The sequence below is a fragment of the Macaca thibetana genome, chromosome 6, assembly GCF_024542745.1.
Source record: "Macaca thibetana thibetana isolate TM-01 chromosome 6, ASM2454274v1, whole genome shotgun sequence".
In the NCBI taxonomy this organism is placed as follows: Eukaryota; Metazoa; Chordata; class Mammalia; order Primates; family Cercopithecidae; genus Macaca; species Macaca thibetana.
Window position 1 is genome coordinate 30,282,429 of NC_065583.1, and position 17,962 is coordinate 30,300,390.

The window sequence follows — 17,962 nt, forward strand, 5'->3', positions numbered from 1 at the left end:
TTTGTCATGTAATTTTTAATAGTTTCATAATATTCCATCACACAGATTGATCATAACCTAATCAATCTTGTGTTGCTGGACATTTCCCTTATTTCCCTTTGTTTCTCTACTATAATCTGTAGGCTGGCACAAAGGTCTTTGTGCACTTCTTTATTTCCTTAATGTTTCTTAAAGTAAAATTACCGAGTCAAAGAGTTTGATTGTTTTGAAGGCTCTTAAAACATTGCCAGATTGCTCTTTAGAAAGCAATCTGACATGTACAGACCTATACTCACCATCTGCAATTACTATTATCTGCATTTATTTATCATCTGCATTTATTATCAAGGCAAACACTGTATCAAGGAGTTTACAGGCCAAGTTGAGTGTGTTCTAAAACCTCATAAGTTAAATATCAATATGATATTTTGGTGCCAGGCCAGGATGCCACTAACAACAACAACATGAGGTCAGGGTGCAAACTACATTGCAGAGATCACTGGAGCAGGGAAAGCGTCCTCCAGGGGGGTGGTGCATCTGAGCTGCGTACTGACAGGTTGGAGAAAAAAAGTGGTGGCAGCCAAGGTGGGAGAAGGAATCAGTGAAAACCAGGAGGCAGAACTTATGAGATTGCCCAGGAGAAGCAAAACAATTGGTTACAGTAGGAAGAGTAGGTCATGGGAGAGGAAGAAACTTTGAAGGTTTGATAGGGACCATTTATGGAGGGCCTTGAGTACCTAGCTAATGTTCCAGTTATTTTTCTGATTGTAGTGAGGAATCAGAAAAAATCAATACCTAAATGATTCATTTATGTATCCACGGTGTATTGTTAAGTGCAAGGGACATTTCAAAAAAAAAAGTGAATGCTATGATTGAAGTCTTGTAAAATAAAAAGAATGTGTATAATATATGTAATTTGTGATATTGTGTAGAAAATATATAGATGAGTATCTTCCAAGATGTTAGCATCTTGGTACTGAGATTATCAATGCATTTACATTTTCCTCCTGCTAAACTCTAGTTCCTAATTGTTCTGCAGTGATTTGTATTGCTTGTCCAATAAGACGGTATCAGTTAGGTCATGCTGACTTTAAATGGAGGGTGGTAGCATCCACCTACCCCTGACTTTACAAGGGGGTGTTTATATTGTGTGGGGGAGTGGGGGATGGCTTCTTGTTTATCACAGTAATTGGGGATGCTCATGGCATTCATTGGGTGGGGTCCAGGGCTACTAAATGTTCTGCAACGAATGGTCCAGTCCACACAAGAAAGAGTTTTTTATTTAAAATGCCAGTATTGTACCAATTAGGAATCAGTAAGTGTATGTGTTAATTAGGAAACAGTAAATGATGGAGCTTTTGGGTTATACGCCAAAAAAAAAAAAAAAAAAAAAAACGATTCTGAGGGAATTTAAGCAGAAAATAAGTTCCATGGAAGGATATTACTTTCCACTAAATTAAAAAGCAGGTCTGAGGGAAGAACAGGAGCCAGGGTAGCGAGGAAGATGTAGATGGTAGAACTAATGAGCAGCCTCCTCAGGAATCCACTATCGGAATTCATCTTTACCCTTTTCTAGTCCGTCCTTAGGTCCCTATGCTTTAGGTTTACATTCAGACTCCTGGAAGAGGGTCTGAATGCCCCAGCTTGAGCCAAAGGCTAATCAATCCCCTAGCTCTGCCACATGACTGTGATTTACAGTCCTCCAACGCTGCATTCAGTGACAAGAGAGAACTCACCAAAATCAAATTGGTATCAGGAGAAATGGACACTAGTTGCTAAAAGCTGACAAATAGCCACTGTGAATCCAGTTATTTATTTGGTATCACACTTATTTTTTAACTATTTGTACAACCTCTTTTTTTTTTTTTTTTTTTTTTGATAAAGGGCCTTACTCTGTTGCCCAGGCTGAAGTGTGGTGGCGCGATCTTGGCTCACTGCAACCTCTGCCTCCCAGGTTCAAGCGATTCTTGTGCCTCAGCCTCCCAAGTAGCTGAGATTACAGGCGTGTGCCACCACACATGGCTAATTTTTGTATTTTAGTAGAGATGGGGTTTTACCATATTGGCCAGGCTGGTCTCGAACTTCTGACCTCAAGTGATCCACCTGCCTCAGCCTCCCAAAGTACTGGGATTACAGGCGTGAGCCACTGCGACCAGCCTGTTCAGCCTCTTCTGAGGTAGTATGGTGCAGAGGGTTCAGAAGAAGTTCTAAATGCACCCTAACTCACTGTGAGATTTGGCACTGTGGGGCGCTCCCATTCATTGTGAGGGAATTTGATTAGGGGCAAGGCACTGAGTCAACCATGAGGTTGGAAGAGTCATCATCTCCCCTTTTTGCTTCTCCCATTCCTTCCTCAGGTAGTGGAAGCTGTTAATAGCACAACCAACAACTGCCATTCCAATGAGACGGTGATGCTGACCCCCACCATGGACTCGCGACTCTACATGCTCTCCTTCCTGCCCTTCCTGGTGCTGCTGGTCCTCATCCGGAACCTCAGGATCTTGACCATCTTCTCCATGCTGGCCAACATCAGCATGCTGGTCAGCTTGGTCATCATCACCCAGTACATTGCCCAGGTGAGTGCACACCTCACACCTACCCACTCCACTGGGCAGGGTTTTTGTGTCAAGGATAGACTGAGCTTTAGATACCTGGAGGCAACCCTGTAGGTGGGTAAGAGTGTTCTGAGGGACATGCACCTCCCTGTAGCATTTCTTCTACAAGGATGTCTCCGTGCAATCCCATTCTTCTGATTGTCTCCTTCTTCATGTTCTTTCTCCAAATACCTATTTTTATGTCAAATTCTGGCTTTTTTAAAAAAAAATGTCCTTGCAAGGAAAATATCTTGGTTGGTGAACTGTAGACCATTCCTATAATGGTTGGCTGACAGCAAAAGGCAGGTGAAAACAGGTTCTTGTACTACAGCTAAAAGTTATTGAGTTATCCATAGGGTACAATTTCAGGTACCCAATATTACCCCTAAGGAAGGCAAGAGAAAAAAAATCTAATATTTAGTCACAGAGGAATACATAGAGAGTCTCAAAAACCATAAGTTTTCAATAAGTGTCTTGTTACTAATTAAAAAAAAAAAAACCTATAAGCAAATCTATTATAATGTTAGTTATGATGTCTTTGATGTTGAATTATGGACATTGATTTTCTCTCAGTTTCCTGATTTGCTATCCTTTCTAGTTTTTCTTTTATTCATTTACTTATTTATTTTATTTATTTGAGACAGAGTCTCGATCTTTCACCCAGGCTGGAGTGCAGTGGTACAATCTCGGCTCATTGCAGCCTCTGCCTCCCAGGTTCAAGTGATTCTCCTGCCTCAGCCTCCCGAATAGCTGGGACTACAGGCACGAGCCACCACTCCCGGCTAATTTTTGTATTTTTAGTACAGATGGGGTTTCACGATGTTGGCCAGGCTGGTCTCGAACTCCTGACCTCAAGTGATCTCCCCGCCTTGGCCCCCCAAAGTGCTGGGATTACAGGCATGAGCCACCATGCCCAGCCTAATTCTTCTTTTGTAATGGACAACACTACATAGAAAGTTAAGTCTCAGAAGCCCCTTGGCATATTTAATAAATTCCAGTTGTTCTTTCCTTTTAAGAAACCACAAGAAAAAAAAAGCTATATTGTCTGTGAAATTAAGTAAAAATAAGTCAACCTTTTTAGAATAACTGCAGATCAGTCTTATATTCCTTAGAAGATACTGAAGAATTCTATAAAATTGAATTTCCTAAAGAGATAGCTACCTTTAATACATTTTTGGACAATTCCAAAGGTTGCCCAGTTAGAAAAATGGCTCTGTCATCATTTTCACATTCTGGGTCACACAATACATAGAATATTTATTTTACACAGTCTTCTCCCCTTCAATTTACAGCTCATTAAAGAAGAAAATGGATCTTTCATATTTCATACTTTGGGCTCCTCAGATTATTGCTATGACTGCAGTCACAGGAATTTCCAGCACCCATGACCACTGTCCATTCAAAGGTGTTCGTGGGCGCGTTCGGTGCTAATCTGTGGTGTGGAAGGTTTTCTTTTGGAGGATTTTTTTGTTTTGTTGTTTTGTTTTTGAGATGGAGTTTTGCTCTTTCGCCCAGGCTAGAGTGCAATAGTGTAATCTCAGCTCACTGCAAGCTCCGCCTCCCAGGTTCACACCATTCTCCTGCCTCAGCCTGCCGAATAGCTGGGACTACAGGCGCCCACCACCATGCCCGGCTAATTTTTGTATTTTTAGTAGAGACGGGGTTTCACCATGTTGGCCAGGCTGGTCTTGAACTCCTGACCTAGTGATCTGCCTGCCTCAGCCTCCCAAAGTGCTGGGATTACAGGTGTGAACCACCGCACCCAGCCTTTTTGGAGGTTTTTGATAAACCAAACTTCCCTCTATGAGATACTATTCCTTCAGTACTTTGACAATACCGTCCTCTGGCTCTTTGGTATTGTGCAGTGTTGAAATCAACTTTGATCGTGGCCTACATCTGTTTGAAGTTCTCTAAACTTCTTGACATTCAATTAAAAAAAATCAGGTCTCATTTCCGATTACCCTTCTCTTAAAGGAGCTCAAATGTGCTTTAAGAGTGACTACCTCATAGCGTTTCTCTCTCCTTTAGGAAATCCCAGACCCCAGCCGGTTGCCACTGGTAGCAAGCTGGAAGACCTACCCTCTCTTCTTCGGAACAGCCATTTTTTCTTTTGAAAGCATTGGTGTGGTAAGGTTTGAATTGAGGTGGCCTTATCCCTAGTGCTTGTGAGTGACCTTCTGGAAAGGAGCTGGGAGCTCTGGGTTTCTGTGTCCCGCTGGCCATTGTTTTGGGCCTGCTAGAAAATGCCCATGGGAGAAAGTAACCTCTGACCTCACTTGGGACAGTTGTCACCAGCAAGAGAAAAGTTGATTACAACAGAGAGTCAGGAGACAGTTTTATTTTTGTCCCCACATGCCTATTAAACATCTATCGACATGAGTTTCCTAATCTTTTAAAATCAAGATGAACCATGGTGTCCAATTTAAAAGATTTGATTAAACATAATGGAGTTTTAACCTGGAAAGTTCTGTGTATTTACAGTCTATAGTCTCTACTTCCACACTTGTGGAAAGTTAGTGTTGTTTATATATTTTTAAAAATACTTTTAGTGTACATACAGTAACATTCACTTTTTTGGTGTACATTCCTGTAAGTTTAGAGAAGCACGTAGAGGAATAAATGCACCAAAATCAGGATACAGAACAATTATCCTTCTGTTCTCTGCCTGTACTGTCTTCTCTTTTCCAAAGTGTCACATATATGAGATCATACAGTATGTATGAGATTGAGACTGGCTTCTTTCACTTAGCCTAATGCATTTTAAATTCATCCATGCTGTTGCACACATCAATAACACCTTGCTTTCTATTGCAGAGCGTCCACTGTCTGGGCAGTACCACAGCTTATCAACGCACCTGTCAAAGAACATTTGGGTTGTTTCTAGTTTTTGACAATCATGAATGATACTGCTGTAAGCATTTGTGTACAAGTTTTTGACATTGAACATCTTTTCATTTGCTTGTTGGCAATTTGTACATCTTCTTTGGAGAAACGTCAAGTCCTTTGCTTATTTTTAATTAGGTTTTTGTTGTTGAATTTTAAGAGTTCTTTGTTTATTCTAGATACTAAATCCTTATCAGAAAAATGATTTGCAAATATTTTTTCTTATTCTTGTCTTCTCCCTTCTTTTTTCGTTTTAAATTTTTTCCTCTTAAAAATGAGATGGGGCCGGGTGCAGTGGTTCACGTCTGTAATCCCAGCACTTTGGGAGGCCGAGGCAGGCGGATCACTTGAGGTCAGGAGGTCGAGACCAGTCTGGCTAACATAGTAAAATCTCATCTCTACTAAAAATACAAAAATTAGCTGGGCATGGTAGCATGCACCTGTAATCCCAGCTACTCAGGAGGCTAAGGCAGGAGAATCGCTTGAACCCAGCAGGTGGAAGTTGCAGTGAGCTAAGATCGCGCCACTGCACTCCAGCCTGGGCAACAGAGCAAGACTCTGTCCCATTTAAAAAAAAAAAAAAAGAGAGAGAGAGAGAGATGGGATCTTGCTATGTTGCTCAAGCTGGTTTTTAATCCCTGGACTCAAGTGATCCACCTGCCTCAGCCTCCCAGGTAATGGGGATTATAGTTGCATGACCATAGTCCATCACACCTGGCTTCTCCCTTTCTTGATAGTGAACTGTGATGCACAAAAGTTTTTAATTTTTATAAAGTCCAATTCATCCTCTTTCTTTCTGGTTGTACTTTGTGTGTTATGTCTAAGAATCTATTGCAAAATCTAAGTTCATGGCTAGATGTAGTGGCTCACACCTTTAATCCAGTACTTTAGGAAGCCGAGGCAGAAGGATCACTTGAGGGCAGGAGTTTGAGACCAGCCTGGGCAACATACAGAGACCCTGTCTCTGCAAAAACAATTTAAGAATTAGCTGGGTGTAATGGCACACACCTGTAGTCCCAGCTACTCAAGAAACCGAGTGGGAGAATCACTTGAGCCCAGGAGTTCAAGGCTGCCGTGAGCTATGATTGCACCACTGCATTCTAGCTGGGGTGACAGAGCAAGACCCTGTCTTTAAAAAAGAAAGAAGGAAAGAACGAAATCATAGGTCATGGAGATTTACCTCAGAGTTTTCTTCTAAGAGTTTTATGGTTTTAGCTCTTACATGTAGGTCTTTGATCCATTTTGAGTTAATTTTGGTATGTGGTATGAGGTAAGGGTCAAACTTCATGTTTTCATATGAAGTTATCCGGTTGTCCCAGCACAATTTGTTGAAAAGACTATTTATTCTTTCCGTGTTGTATAGTTTTGACACCCTTGTCAAAAATCAATTGACCGTCGATGTATAGGTTTATTTCTGTACTCTCAATTCTATTCCATTGGTCTATAAGATCATAAGTCTACCATTATGCCAGAACCACACAGTTTTGATTACTATAATTCTATAGTATTCCACTTTAATTGGCCTATTGACTTTTTGACTATATCTTTTTCTATAGTACTTTTAGTAGTTTATCTAGGTACTATAATATATGTTTTCACAGTTTACTTTGAGATAATTAATATTTTATCACTGCTAGTAAACTGTCAACATTTTACAATCGTATAGGGCACTTTCCCCTTTATGTTGTATTGCCATATGTATCTAAACACACTGAAACACCAACAATGTTATCATTTTTGCTTTCAATAGTCATACATAGTCCTTGTAATAAACTTACTAGGAAAAAATAGGCTATTATATCTACGCAGATATTTACCGTTTCTATTGCTCTTTCTTTATTCTTGAAATCGTATTTCCTTCTGGCATCATTTGCCTTCAGCATGAAGAACCTTCATTAACATTTCTTTTAAAGCAGGTCTGCTAGTGACAAATTATCTTCATTTTCTTGATCTGAGATTGTCTTTATTTTGCCTTTATTCCTAGAGGATATTTTTTCACGATATGGAATTCTAGGTGGACAATTTTTTTCCATCATTTTGAAAATATGATTTCCTTTCTTTTTGCCCTCAGTGGTTTCTGATGAGAAATCTGCAATTGTTTGAATCATTGTTCTCCTATGTGTTTTTCTCTTGCTTTTATAATTTTTAAAAGTCTTTTTTAATCAGCCGTTATACTGTATTATATTTATATTTAATATAGTTTCTTTGAGTTTGCCCTGTACAGGATTTCTTGAATCTGTAAAAGTTTGTCTTTTACCTAATTTACCTAATTTCAGCCATTATTTTTTTCAGATTTTTTTTTTCTTCACCAATCTCTTTTTCTTCTCCATCGGAGATCCCAATAACCTGAATGTTAGACTTTTTGATGTATAGTCATCCCTTAGTATATACAGGAGATAGGTTACAGGGCCCTGCTCCCCCCTCCCCTAAACACACACACCTGGTGTATAACCAATCTGCACCTACTCAAGTCCTGCAGGTGGCCCTGCAGAGCCTGAGTATATGAAAAGTCAGCCCTCCATACATACAGGTTTTGCAGCCCATGAATACTGTAGTTTTAATATGCATTTGGTTGAAAATATCCACTTATTTGAGGACCTGCACAGTTCAAACCCATGTTGTTCAAGAGTCAACTGCATATCCCACAGGTTTCTGAGGCTCTGTTCATTTTTTAAAAAAATCTTTCTGCTCTTTGTTGTTCAGATTCTGTCATTCCTGTTTATCCTCAAATTTACCGACTCTGTTTTCTGTTATCTACATTCTGCTATCAGGCCCCTACGGTGAGGTATTTAAATTTTTATTATTTTATTTTCCAGTTATAATATCTCCATTTGTTTCTTTTACATTGCTTCTACTTTGCTAAGAACTTGTATCTGTGCATTTATTTTAATAGCATTCTCCCTTACTTTTTGAAGTATGGTTATATTACCTGCTTTAAAGTCTTTGCCTAATATTCCCAACGTTTGAGTCATCTTAAGGTTGGCATCTGTTGTCTTTTCTCTTGAAAGTTGGTGAGATTTTTCTTGTTCTTTGTAGGTTGAATAATTTGAAACTGTATCCTATGCATTGTGAATATTATTTTAGGAGACTCAGGATCCTGTTAAAATCCTCTTCAGAATGTTGATTTTTGGTTTTAGCAAACCACCTACCTAGTTAGATTCAGATCATAAGTCCTTGCTCACCTTCTGTGGGCCATGGTTCCAATATCCAATTAGTTTTCAAAGCCCGTAAAGTGATATTTGGCTCTACCCTGCTCATGTGCCACCTAGTGCCAATCGGCAGACAGGACTCTACACAGTAGTTCAGTTCTCAAAGCCTTTGCTTTGATGCCTTCATCAGTTCCACACATGTACAGCTCAGGGCTGGGCCCAGAATATTATTCACAGATTTTAGGAGATTGCTTTTTCCAGTTTTCTCTCCTCTGTGTTTTCCTGAACACTCGCCAGCTCGCAGTGGCTTCTTGTTCCCATCCTCTGGCTAGAAAGCCAGGATTTTAGCCTCCTACACTGTCATGTACTTCCTGTGACCAGGTCTGCCTCTGGGGATGAGCAATGAGTGAAAAGAGAAAGAAAAAGCGTAACAGTGATTCTTTCCAGAGTCAGTTTCATGAGCAGGTGAATCATGCAGCCACATAAGGTCCAACTTTCAGAAGGATCTCGCACTTAGTTTAACGCTCTGCTGGAACCATCTTTCACCAAGGAGCCCTGCATTTTCATTTTGTACTGGGGCCCATAAATTATGTAGCCAGTCCTGATTTCCCACACTCTTCAGACTCTTAAAGCCCATTTTCCTAGTACTACTGTGTAGAGAGGATTTTTATCTCAGATTTTTGGGTGCCTGTGTGACCACTACAGCCACTGATATACCAGAATGCTGCTTAGTGACTGGGACTTGCCTTGAGGTCTCGGCCTGGAGATAAAACAAAGAAACAGAAAAATAGAGTTTCTCTCCATGCTCTTCATCCCACAGGGGACCCTATTCTAAGTCATCTGGCCAAAAAGAAGTTTCTCTTGGCGTTATTTTCTGTCTGTATGCACCACATAGTTCTAAGATTTGGGAGTCCCTTGAGGTTAAACTGGGACATATGGGAAGAAAAAAAATCAGGAAACTCACCACCACGACGGTTGTTTTTTCTTTTTGATTTCCCTCCCCATTCTGCCTTCTACTATTTACTCTTCAGAACCTGTGCACAATTGATTTCGTCCAGGATTTTTAGCCATAATTAGTGAAAGAGATATTGTGAAGTGTGCTTACTTCATCTAGATGGAACTGGAAGCACTTTGTTTTTAGAATTTGGAGTAGTCATGGACAGAAGCAGAGTGCAGTGGTTGAGCAAGTGACTTTGGAGGCAGAATGTGCTGGAATCTTGGTTTAGCCGGGGCTACTCTCTGAACTCTAACACTCCAACTATAAAATGATGACAATGTTTGTTCAGTAAGTATTTCTTGAATAACTACTATGTGCTGGTGATTCTTAGTATTAGTTGAAATTATCTTAAGAAGAACTCTTCTGGCCCAGTCTCCAATTTTACAGAAGAGGGACAGCCCCAGAGAGAGAAAGGGACTTCAGTTAGGTCACCAGCTAGGAACTGTGCAGATGTGATTAAAGCCTAGTACATCTGACTCTCAGTCCAGGGACCTTCCCACTCACTGTCAACAGCCATTTATCTCTTTGATTGATTGATTGTGGAGAGAGAGAGAGAGAGACAGTGAGACAGAGAGAGAGAGAGAGAGAGAGGAAGCCAGCTACCCAGTCTGAGCAGGCCTTGTGGAAAGATCATTTTTGGCCTTGAGAATATATGCAACGAAATTGTGTTGCAGGGTGCAAGAGCTCAGGTTGGATTGTCTGCTCTCCACACAATTATTGTATAATCGTCAAACATCCTCCTGAGCACCTGCTGCAACTAGACCTAATCCAGAAGAAAGTGGAAAGGCACAGGGATGACCCAGCCTGACACTGCCCTCAAGCATCTTCCAAATGCCTGGAATAGAGGGAAGGTTAGGGAGTGTCAGGGCTGGAAGTCTGCATGTACAACAGAAAAGAATTCAACCGTATAAGGGAAAAGATGCTAAATTCCTTAGTAACAAATATACCCATTGCTATAGGAGTAGAAGCAGGTACTTGGACTTTGGATAACAGCGCTGGTCTACAACCTGAATCTGACACTTTCTGGTTCTGCAACTTGGGATAAGTTATCTCACTTTCAGAGCCTTGTTTTCCTCATCTGTAAAACAAGAATTATGGAGGTACCAACTTCATAGAGTTATGGTCTTTACAGTATTAAAAAATAACCACCGCCAATATTTACTAAGCCTTTGACATGCCATTATGGTGCTTGTGTAATTCTCCACAAAATTTGCAAAATTCGGCCAGGTGTGATGTCTCTCGCCTGTAATCCCAGCACTTTGGGAGGCCGATGTGGGAGGATCGCTTGAGCCCAAGAGTTCAAGACCAGTGTGGGCAACATGCAAAAGCCCGTCTCTACAAAAAGATACAAAAATTAGCCAGGCATGGCAGCGTGTGCCTGTAGTTCCAGCTACTCAGGAGGCTGAGATGAGAGGGATCTCTTGAGCTCGGGACGCAGAGGTTGCAGTGAACTGTGATTGTACTACTGCACTCCAGCCTGGGCAACAGAGAGAGACTCTCCAAAAAAGAAAAACAAAACAAAACAAAACAAAACAAAATTCATTGGAACCCGTTTTCAGATAAGAAAACAGATTAGCTAAATAGTGCATGTAGAGAGTGCTTAGCACACAGCCTAAACAAGGAGTAGGAGAAGGTAGCAGTGGTCTCTTGGACAGTAAGAGTCTGAGGAGGAAATTATGGGATGAGAGACAGGAAGATTGGTTTCAAAGACAGAAGAGATCTTCAAATGCCCAACTGGCAAGAGGCAGACTGGCCTCAACTTGGATTCTCTTAGAACCAGGTATGCATTTAGGGGAAGAAGGATTCTGAGAACAGAAAAGTGAGAACCTGGGGTGTGGGGAAATGCATTGCTGGCAGAACCAGGAAGCACTGTCTGGTCCCAGCTGCCACCAGCGCCCTTTGTTCCTGGAGTCTCAGACTCCCCACTGTACAGTGATGGGGTTGGGTGGGGGGAGTCTGCACTGGAATTAGGAGTTTCCAACACAAATGCCTTTGGAAAGCAGGTATAATTCACTGGTGGGTGAGGGTGAGGGGAGGAGGGCCTGGTGAATGGGAAAAGAACATTGTGCCTAAAGGCATTCATATTCAATTATGAAAGACTGTGCTGTCAAAACAAAATGCATCTGCTGGCCAGATCTAGCTGACCCAGTGTTGAGATCTTTGGTCTGGATAAAATCTCAGGGCCCTTCCAGCTCTTAAGGGTCTGGGGCTCATCAGGTGACTCCAGGCCTTTCTTTTTATCGCCTTCCTCCTCCTTACCCTCATCTTCCTACCTTTTTTCCTCCTCTTTTATTTCCTTTTTTTCTTTAACTGTGGTCAAACACACCTAACATAACATTTACTCATCTTAATCATTTTCAAGTATACGTATATGTTAAGTAAATTCAGATTATTGCACAACCATCACTGCCTTTCATCTGCAGAACTCTTCAGCTTGCAAAACTGAAACTCTGTACCCATTAAACAATAACTCCCCATACCCTCCTCACGCCAGTCCTTCCCAACTAGCATTCTGCCTCTTTGGACCTACCTACTCCAGGTACCTCATATAAGTGGAATCAGGCAGTCCTTGTCTTTTTGTGACTGGCTTATTTCACTCAGCATAATGTCCTCAAGATCCATCCGTGGGGTAGCATGAGACAAAACTTCCTTCTTTTTCAGGGCTACATAACATTCCATTGCATTGATACACCACGTTTTGTGTATCCATTTTCTGTTGCTAGACCCTTGGAGTTGCTTCCACCTTTTGGCTATTGTGAATAATGCTACTATGCACATAAATATACAAATATCTCTTTGAGGCCCTGCTTTCAGTTCTTTGGGGTAGACATCCAGAAGTAGGATGCCATTTTTCTTTATGTTCTTATTTCTCTTTTTCCGTCTTTCTCCTTCTTACATTGTGATGTTTCTGTAGGTTCTGCCTCTGGAAAACAAGATGAAAAATGCCCGCCACTTCCCAGCCATCCTGTCTTTGGGAATGTCCATCGTCACTTCCCTGTACATCAGCATCGGGACTCTGGGCTACCTGCGGTTTGGAGATGACATTAAGGCCAGCATAAGCCTTAACCTGCCTAACTGCTGGTATCTTCATGGGCTGTCAGGTGGCGGGGACTCAGGGATGAGTGGAAACTTGTAGGTCACTTCCTCCTCCCTTCCACAGCTGGGAAACCGAGGTCTAGAGAGCCTCCCACAGAAGAGGCAGAATTGTCATTGGAACCATGGTCTCCAGATTCTCTGTCCTGGGAGTTCCTCCTTCAACAACAGTCTCCCAAATTGAGTTAAGCCTTGACATCTTAGTTTGAAGGAGGACGTGACTTAAGAAGAGAGGACAAAAGTGAGAGGCCTTGGTCTCCTAAGGAGAGAAGGGAGGGGCACTGGGAGATGGAAAGAGACAGAGAGAGGAGTCGGGGGTGGCCACACTTCCCATAGTCTTGTTTGCCACAGCCAATGGTTCACATTCCCCAAGTCAGAGTAACCAGATAAAAAAATGGAAAACAAAAACCAACTGGGCCAGCCTGGGCAACATGGTAAGACCCCACTTCTACAAAAAAATTACCATAACTTAGCTGAGCGTGATATCTCATACCTGTAGTCGCAGCTATTTGGGATGCTGAGTTAGGAAGATCACTTGAGCCCAGGAGTTTGAAGTTACAGAAGGCTGTCATCGCACCACTGCACTCCACTCCAGCCTGAGTGACACAGTGAGACCCTATCTCTTAAAAACAAACAGGCCAGGCGTGGTGGCTCACGCCTGTAATCCCAGCATTTTGGGAGGCAGGGTGGGTGGATCACCTGAGGTCAGGAGTTCAACAACTGAGGTCAGGAGTTCAAGACCAGCCTGGTCAACATGGCAAAACCTCATCTCTACTAAAAATACAAAAGTAGCCAGGCATGGTGGTGGGCACCTGTAATCCCAGCTACTCAGGAGGCTGAGCAGGAGAATCGCTTAAACCTGGGAGGCAGAGGTTGCAGTGAACCGAGATGGTGCCATTGAATTCCAGCCTGGGCAACAAGAGCGAAACTCCATCTCAAAAAAAGAAATGAATAAATAAATTAGCTAGACATGGTGGCACACACCTACAGTCCCAGCTACTCAGGAGGCGGAGGCAGGAGAATCACTTGAACCTGGGAGGTGGAGGTTGCAGTGAGCCAAGATGGCACCACAGCACTCCAGCCTGGGTGGCAGAGACTCTGTCTCAAAAAAAACAAGCAAAACAATTTGGGAAGACCACTGGAATCTGTAAAAGTTTTGTGTTCTAACATACCCAATTCATGCAATAGCTAGCAGCCCCACAGACTTCAACAGTGCCATATTGAACAGACACGTGAACCCACATCCCACCGTGCAAGATTTTCTCCCACACCAGGTAATGTCATTAATTAAAGGACATTTGGGTCTTCTCAAGCAGAGTCACAGTCACTTGGAGCCCTAATTTGCCTCAATGGGGCTCCTTTCCCAAGATGATAAAGTCACTCATCAAGCATTTATTGCATGCCAATTATAAGCAGATGCCAAGCGGCACTGCTGTGAGTAGACTATGACCTTGGAGCTTCCCTGTCTTCATCGGCTCCTGATTCGGTGGTAATGGTGGAGGGACAGATAATAGTGTATGCACACAAACTATGACATAGAAAAAGAAGCTCTCCAGAGTAGCAAACAGGCCTTGGGGATTTCCAAGGAAAGAAAACACATTGGAAGGAGACAACAGGGAAACTCATTGTCCAGCAGGTCAACTCTCTCCAAACATGGGCCATTCTGGTACACCTGAGTCCAAGTTCCAGTTGCACCGCCTACTAGCTTGTGGTAGTGGATGATTTACTTCACCTCTCTGAACCTCAGTTGCCTCATTTATAAACCGGAGTTGTCATGAGGATTAAGTTGGGCTGTGTCTAAAAGCATCTGGCTGTGGTACCTGCTCAGAAGAGGGGAATTTCAAAAACTTGGACGGGTTTGAACAGATGGAAATGAAGTAAAGAGGGTGCCCAGGCAGCAGGACTAGCGTGAGCAAGAAACACAGCAATGTGGAAGTTAGCCTTTTTAAGGAATGGGCTAAACACACAAGCACACTTATTTATTTATTTATTTATTTATTTATTTATTTATTTATTTTTGAGACAGAGTCTCACTCTGTCACCCAGGCTGGAGTGCAGTGGCGCAATCTCAGCTCACTGCAACCGCTACCTCCCAGGTTCAAGAGATTCTCCTGCCTCAGCCTCCCGAATAACTGGGATCACAGTTGTGCACCACCACACCTGGGTAATTTTTGTATTTTTGGTAGTGGCAGGGTTTTGCCATGTTGGTCAGACTGGTCTCAAACTCCTGACCTCAGGAGATCCACCCCTCTCGGCCTCCCAAAATGCTGGGATTACAGGCGTGATCCACTATGCCCAGTGTCACACACACATTTATTAAACATGGAAATGCATCTACATTAGTGGACTGAAGGAAAATAGTCACATCTCAATAGATCAAAAAGAAAAAAACTGAGATAGAACTCAGTATCCCTGAAGCCTCACACACTCTCTGCCCCTAGCTTGAGGCCAGCAAGTAAGCCTGTTTCTCCTTGTATTCCACCCTGACTCCCCCTAATTTCCACATAGCCCTATTTATACACTGTCTCTTCCTCCAAGGATTTGGGATTCTGCAGTTCTCTCAACCAACTAGAGACAACTGTTATGTGCCAAGAGCTTTGGGGAATCCAGAGAATTCCTAAGGACTGATAGATCACAAAGGACTAGAGTGTTTTAGATCCAGGGCTTTTGGTCTTAGCCACTTATCCTCTGTGTCTCCCTGGGCAAAGTATCTGGCCTGAGCCTCTCTTTTCTAAAACGTAAGATTGAGCATCAGATGGTAGTGATTTGCGAAGATGCAATATATACTCAAGCTCAAGATGATTTTTATTTCATTTAGAAATGACCCTTTCAATTGTTTCCATGGAATCAGGAAAGCTTCCCTCTATTTTCACTGCATGCCCTGCTGTGACTCCCTCCTGACTCTTAGAAAGTCCCTCTCAGTCATTTTCAGAAAGGAAAACAAAAGCCCAAGTCATTGTCGCAAGGTCAGAGGTTAATGTTCCAAGGAGGCCAGTGTCAGAACACAGTGGCCGTGGAGAGCAGCGCTGTGGTTTGTCTTGCAGGCTGTACCAGTCTGTCAAGCTTCTCTACATTGCCGGCATCCTGTGCACCTATGCCCTGCAGTTCTACGTCCCTGCGGAAATCATCATCCCCTTTGCCATCTCCCGGGTGTCAACACGCTGGGCACTGCCTCTGGATCTGTCCATTCGCCTCGCCATGGTCTGCCTGACATGTGAGTAGAAAGGAGAGTGCAGTGTTCCTGCTCATCTTTTCTGAGGCTATCAAGAATCAGCCAGAATGGGCCGGATGCACTGGCTCACACCTGTAATCCTGGCACTTTGGGAGGCCGAGGCGGGTGGATCACCTGAGGTCAGGAGTTCCAGACCAGCCTGGCCAAAATGGGGAAACCCTGTCTCTACTAAAAATACAACAATTAGCCAGACGTGGTGGCATGTGCCTGTAATCCCAGCTATTCGGGAGACCAAGACAGGAGAATCACTTGAACATGGAGGGGGCAGAGGTTGCAGTGAGCCGAGATCATGCCACTCCAGCCTGGGCAACGAGCAAGATTCATCTTAAAAAAAAAAAAAAGAATTAGCCAGATGGTAGAGGGCAGTCATGACAATCAGCATTTACTGAACACTTACTGTATTCCAGGGACCATTCTAAAGCTTTACAACTATTCACTCATCTAAGCCTCAAGGACAACCCCATTCTTACATGTACCTAATTAGACAGATTTGCTGGTGTTCAGCCGAAGGGATTGACACAGCTTATCAAACAATAATTGTAAGAACTTGCTGTGCACTCTGGCACATGCCTGTGATCCCAGCACTTCGAGAGGCCAAGGCAGGCAGATTGCTTGAGTTCAGGAATTTTGAGACCAGCCTGGGCAACATGGTGAAACCCCATCTCTACAAAAAAAAAAAAAAAGAAAAAAAGAAGCCAGGCATGGTGGCCCATGTCTATAGTCCCAGCTACTTGGGAGGCTGGGGTGGGAGGATTGCTTGAGCCCAGGAGGTCGAGGCTGCAGTGAACTGAGATTGAACTACTGCACTCCAGCCTGGACAACAGAGTCAGAGCCTGTCTCAAATAAATACATTAATCAATAAATCGTAAGAACTGACATGTATTGAACACTTACTGTGTGCCAGGCACTGTGTTCAGCTCTTTCTAGTCTAAATTTCATAATATTTTATTCAGTCCTCACAACAATTCTCATGAGGTAGAACTATGATAAACCCTACTTTATGAAAGAGGAAACTGAGGCAGTGAGTGATTAATAATTGGCCAGAAAGTGTCAGAAGTAGGATTTGAATTCAAGTCATATAAGTCTAGAACCAGTGCCCTTTACCTCCAGGGCAGACATTGAAAATGGGACTCTAATTTGGCAACAGGTGTTGTTTGAACCTCACAATGTTGTATAAATGTGGGCCAACATTTAAAATGTGGGCAATCTTCCATACAAATGCAGATTTTTAAAATTTTTTGGTGGGGCTACTATAAAATGTTTGGGCAAGCCTGGGATCACATTCCCCATCGGCAACAATCAGCTGGGGCTCCTTGGCCCCTGGACGGTCCTGTGCTTGCCTGTTGGCTGAGGTCATTCCCACTCACTGGCTCACAGCAGCCCCCATGACCCGGAGTACCCCAATCTGCAAGTATTCCACCAGAGGCCAAAGGAGATGGCTAGAGATTCCTGTACAGAGTAGAGGTGGCCCAGCTGTCCCTAAGATGCCTTTTGATTGTAATTGCAAAAGTGTGTTCTTTTTTAAGGCCGAATTGTATTCCACTGTATGTACAAACCACATTTTCTGTATCCATTCATCTGTCCATGGACATTTAGGAAATTCTTTTCTTTTTTTTTTTTTTTTTTTTTTTTTTTTTGCATGACAAAGTGTTACTTTTAGATGATTATCAGTACACCGAGTAATAACATGTAACAAGTTCTTGAATTCTACCATCTAATAATTTTAATTAAGAGAAACTAAAAGCAGCCCAAACAGTTATACTAGTATTCATTATTCTAACCATTAGCAGGAATGGACTAATTTAAGGGTAGCTGCTGCTTCACACAGATTACAAATAACTATTTACTACTTTTTCATAGTTAGAATCCTGACATTCAAGAAAACGCTACAGGGAAAAAAATGATTAATCTCTTTCTTTCTTCAAATAACTTTTTTTTACTAGATAAAAGAAAGAAAAAGTCAACATTGATACATTGATATATTTGTTACGCGAGCTAAAAGGCATGGGAAAACAGATGACATATACCCATTAAA

At 42.4% G+C, this 17,962-nt stretch overlaps 2 protein-coding genes across 4 annotated transcripts in view; both read left to right on the forward strand.

Annotated features, from left to right (window-relative positions):
• The window catches only part of CCDC69 (coiled-coil domain containing 69), a 231,685-nt gene that overhangs the window by 71,204 nt on the left and 142,519 nt on the right, over positions 1 to 17,962 (forward strand). The window lies entirely within an intron of this gene.
• Positions 1 to 17,962, forward strand: part of SLC36A2 (solute carrier family 36 member 2) — a 32,943-nt gene that overhangs the window by 10,110 nt on the left and 4,871 nt on the right. For 2 of the 3 annotated variants that reach the window (XM_050793667.1, XM_050793668.1), the window contains 4 exons: positions 2,337 to 2,555; positions 4,602 to 4,700; positions 12,517 to 12,683; positions 15,740 to 15,909. In XM_050793667.1, coding sequence (XP_050649624.1) covers positions 2,337 to 2,555; positions 4,602 to 4,700; positions 12,517 to 12,683; positions 15,740 to 15,909 — 655 coding nt within the window. The remainder of the gene's footprint in view (positions 1 to 2,336; positions 2,556 to 4,601; positions 4,701 to 12,516; positions 12,684 to 15,739; positions 15,910 to 17,962) is intronic. The other variant, XM_050793669.1, reaches the window with a different exon arrangement.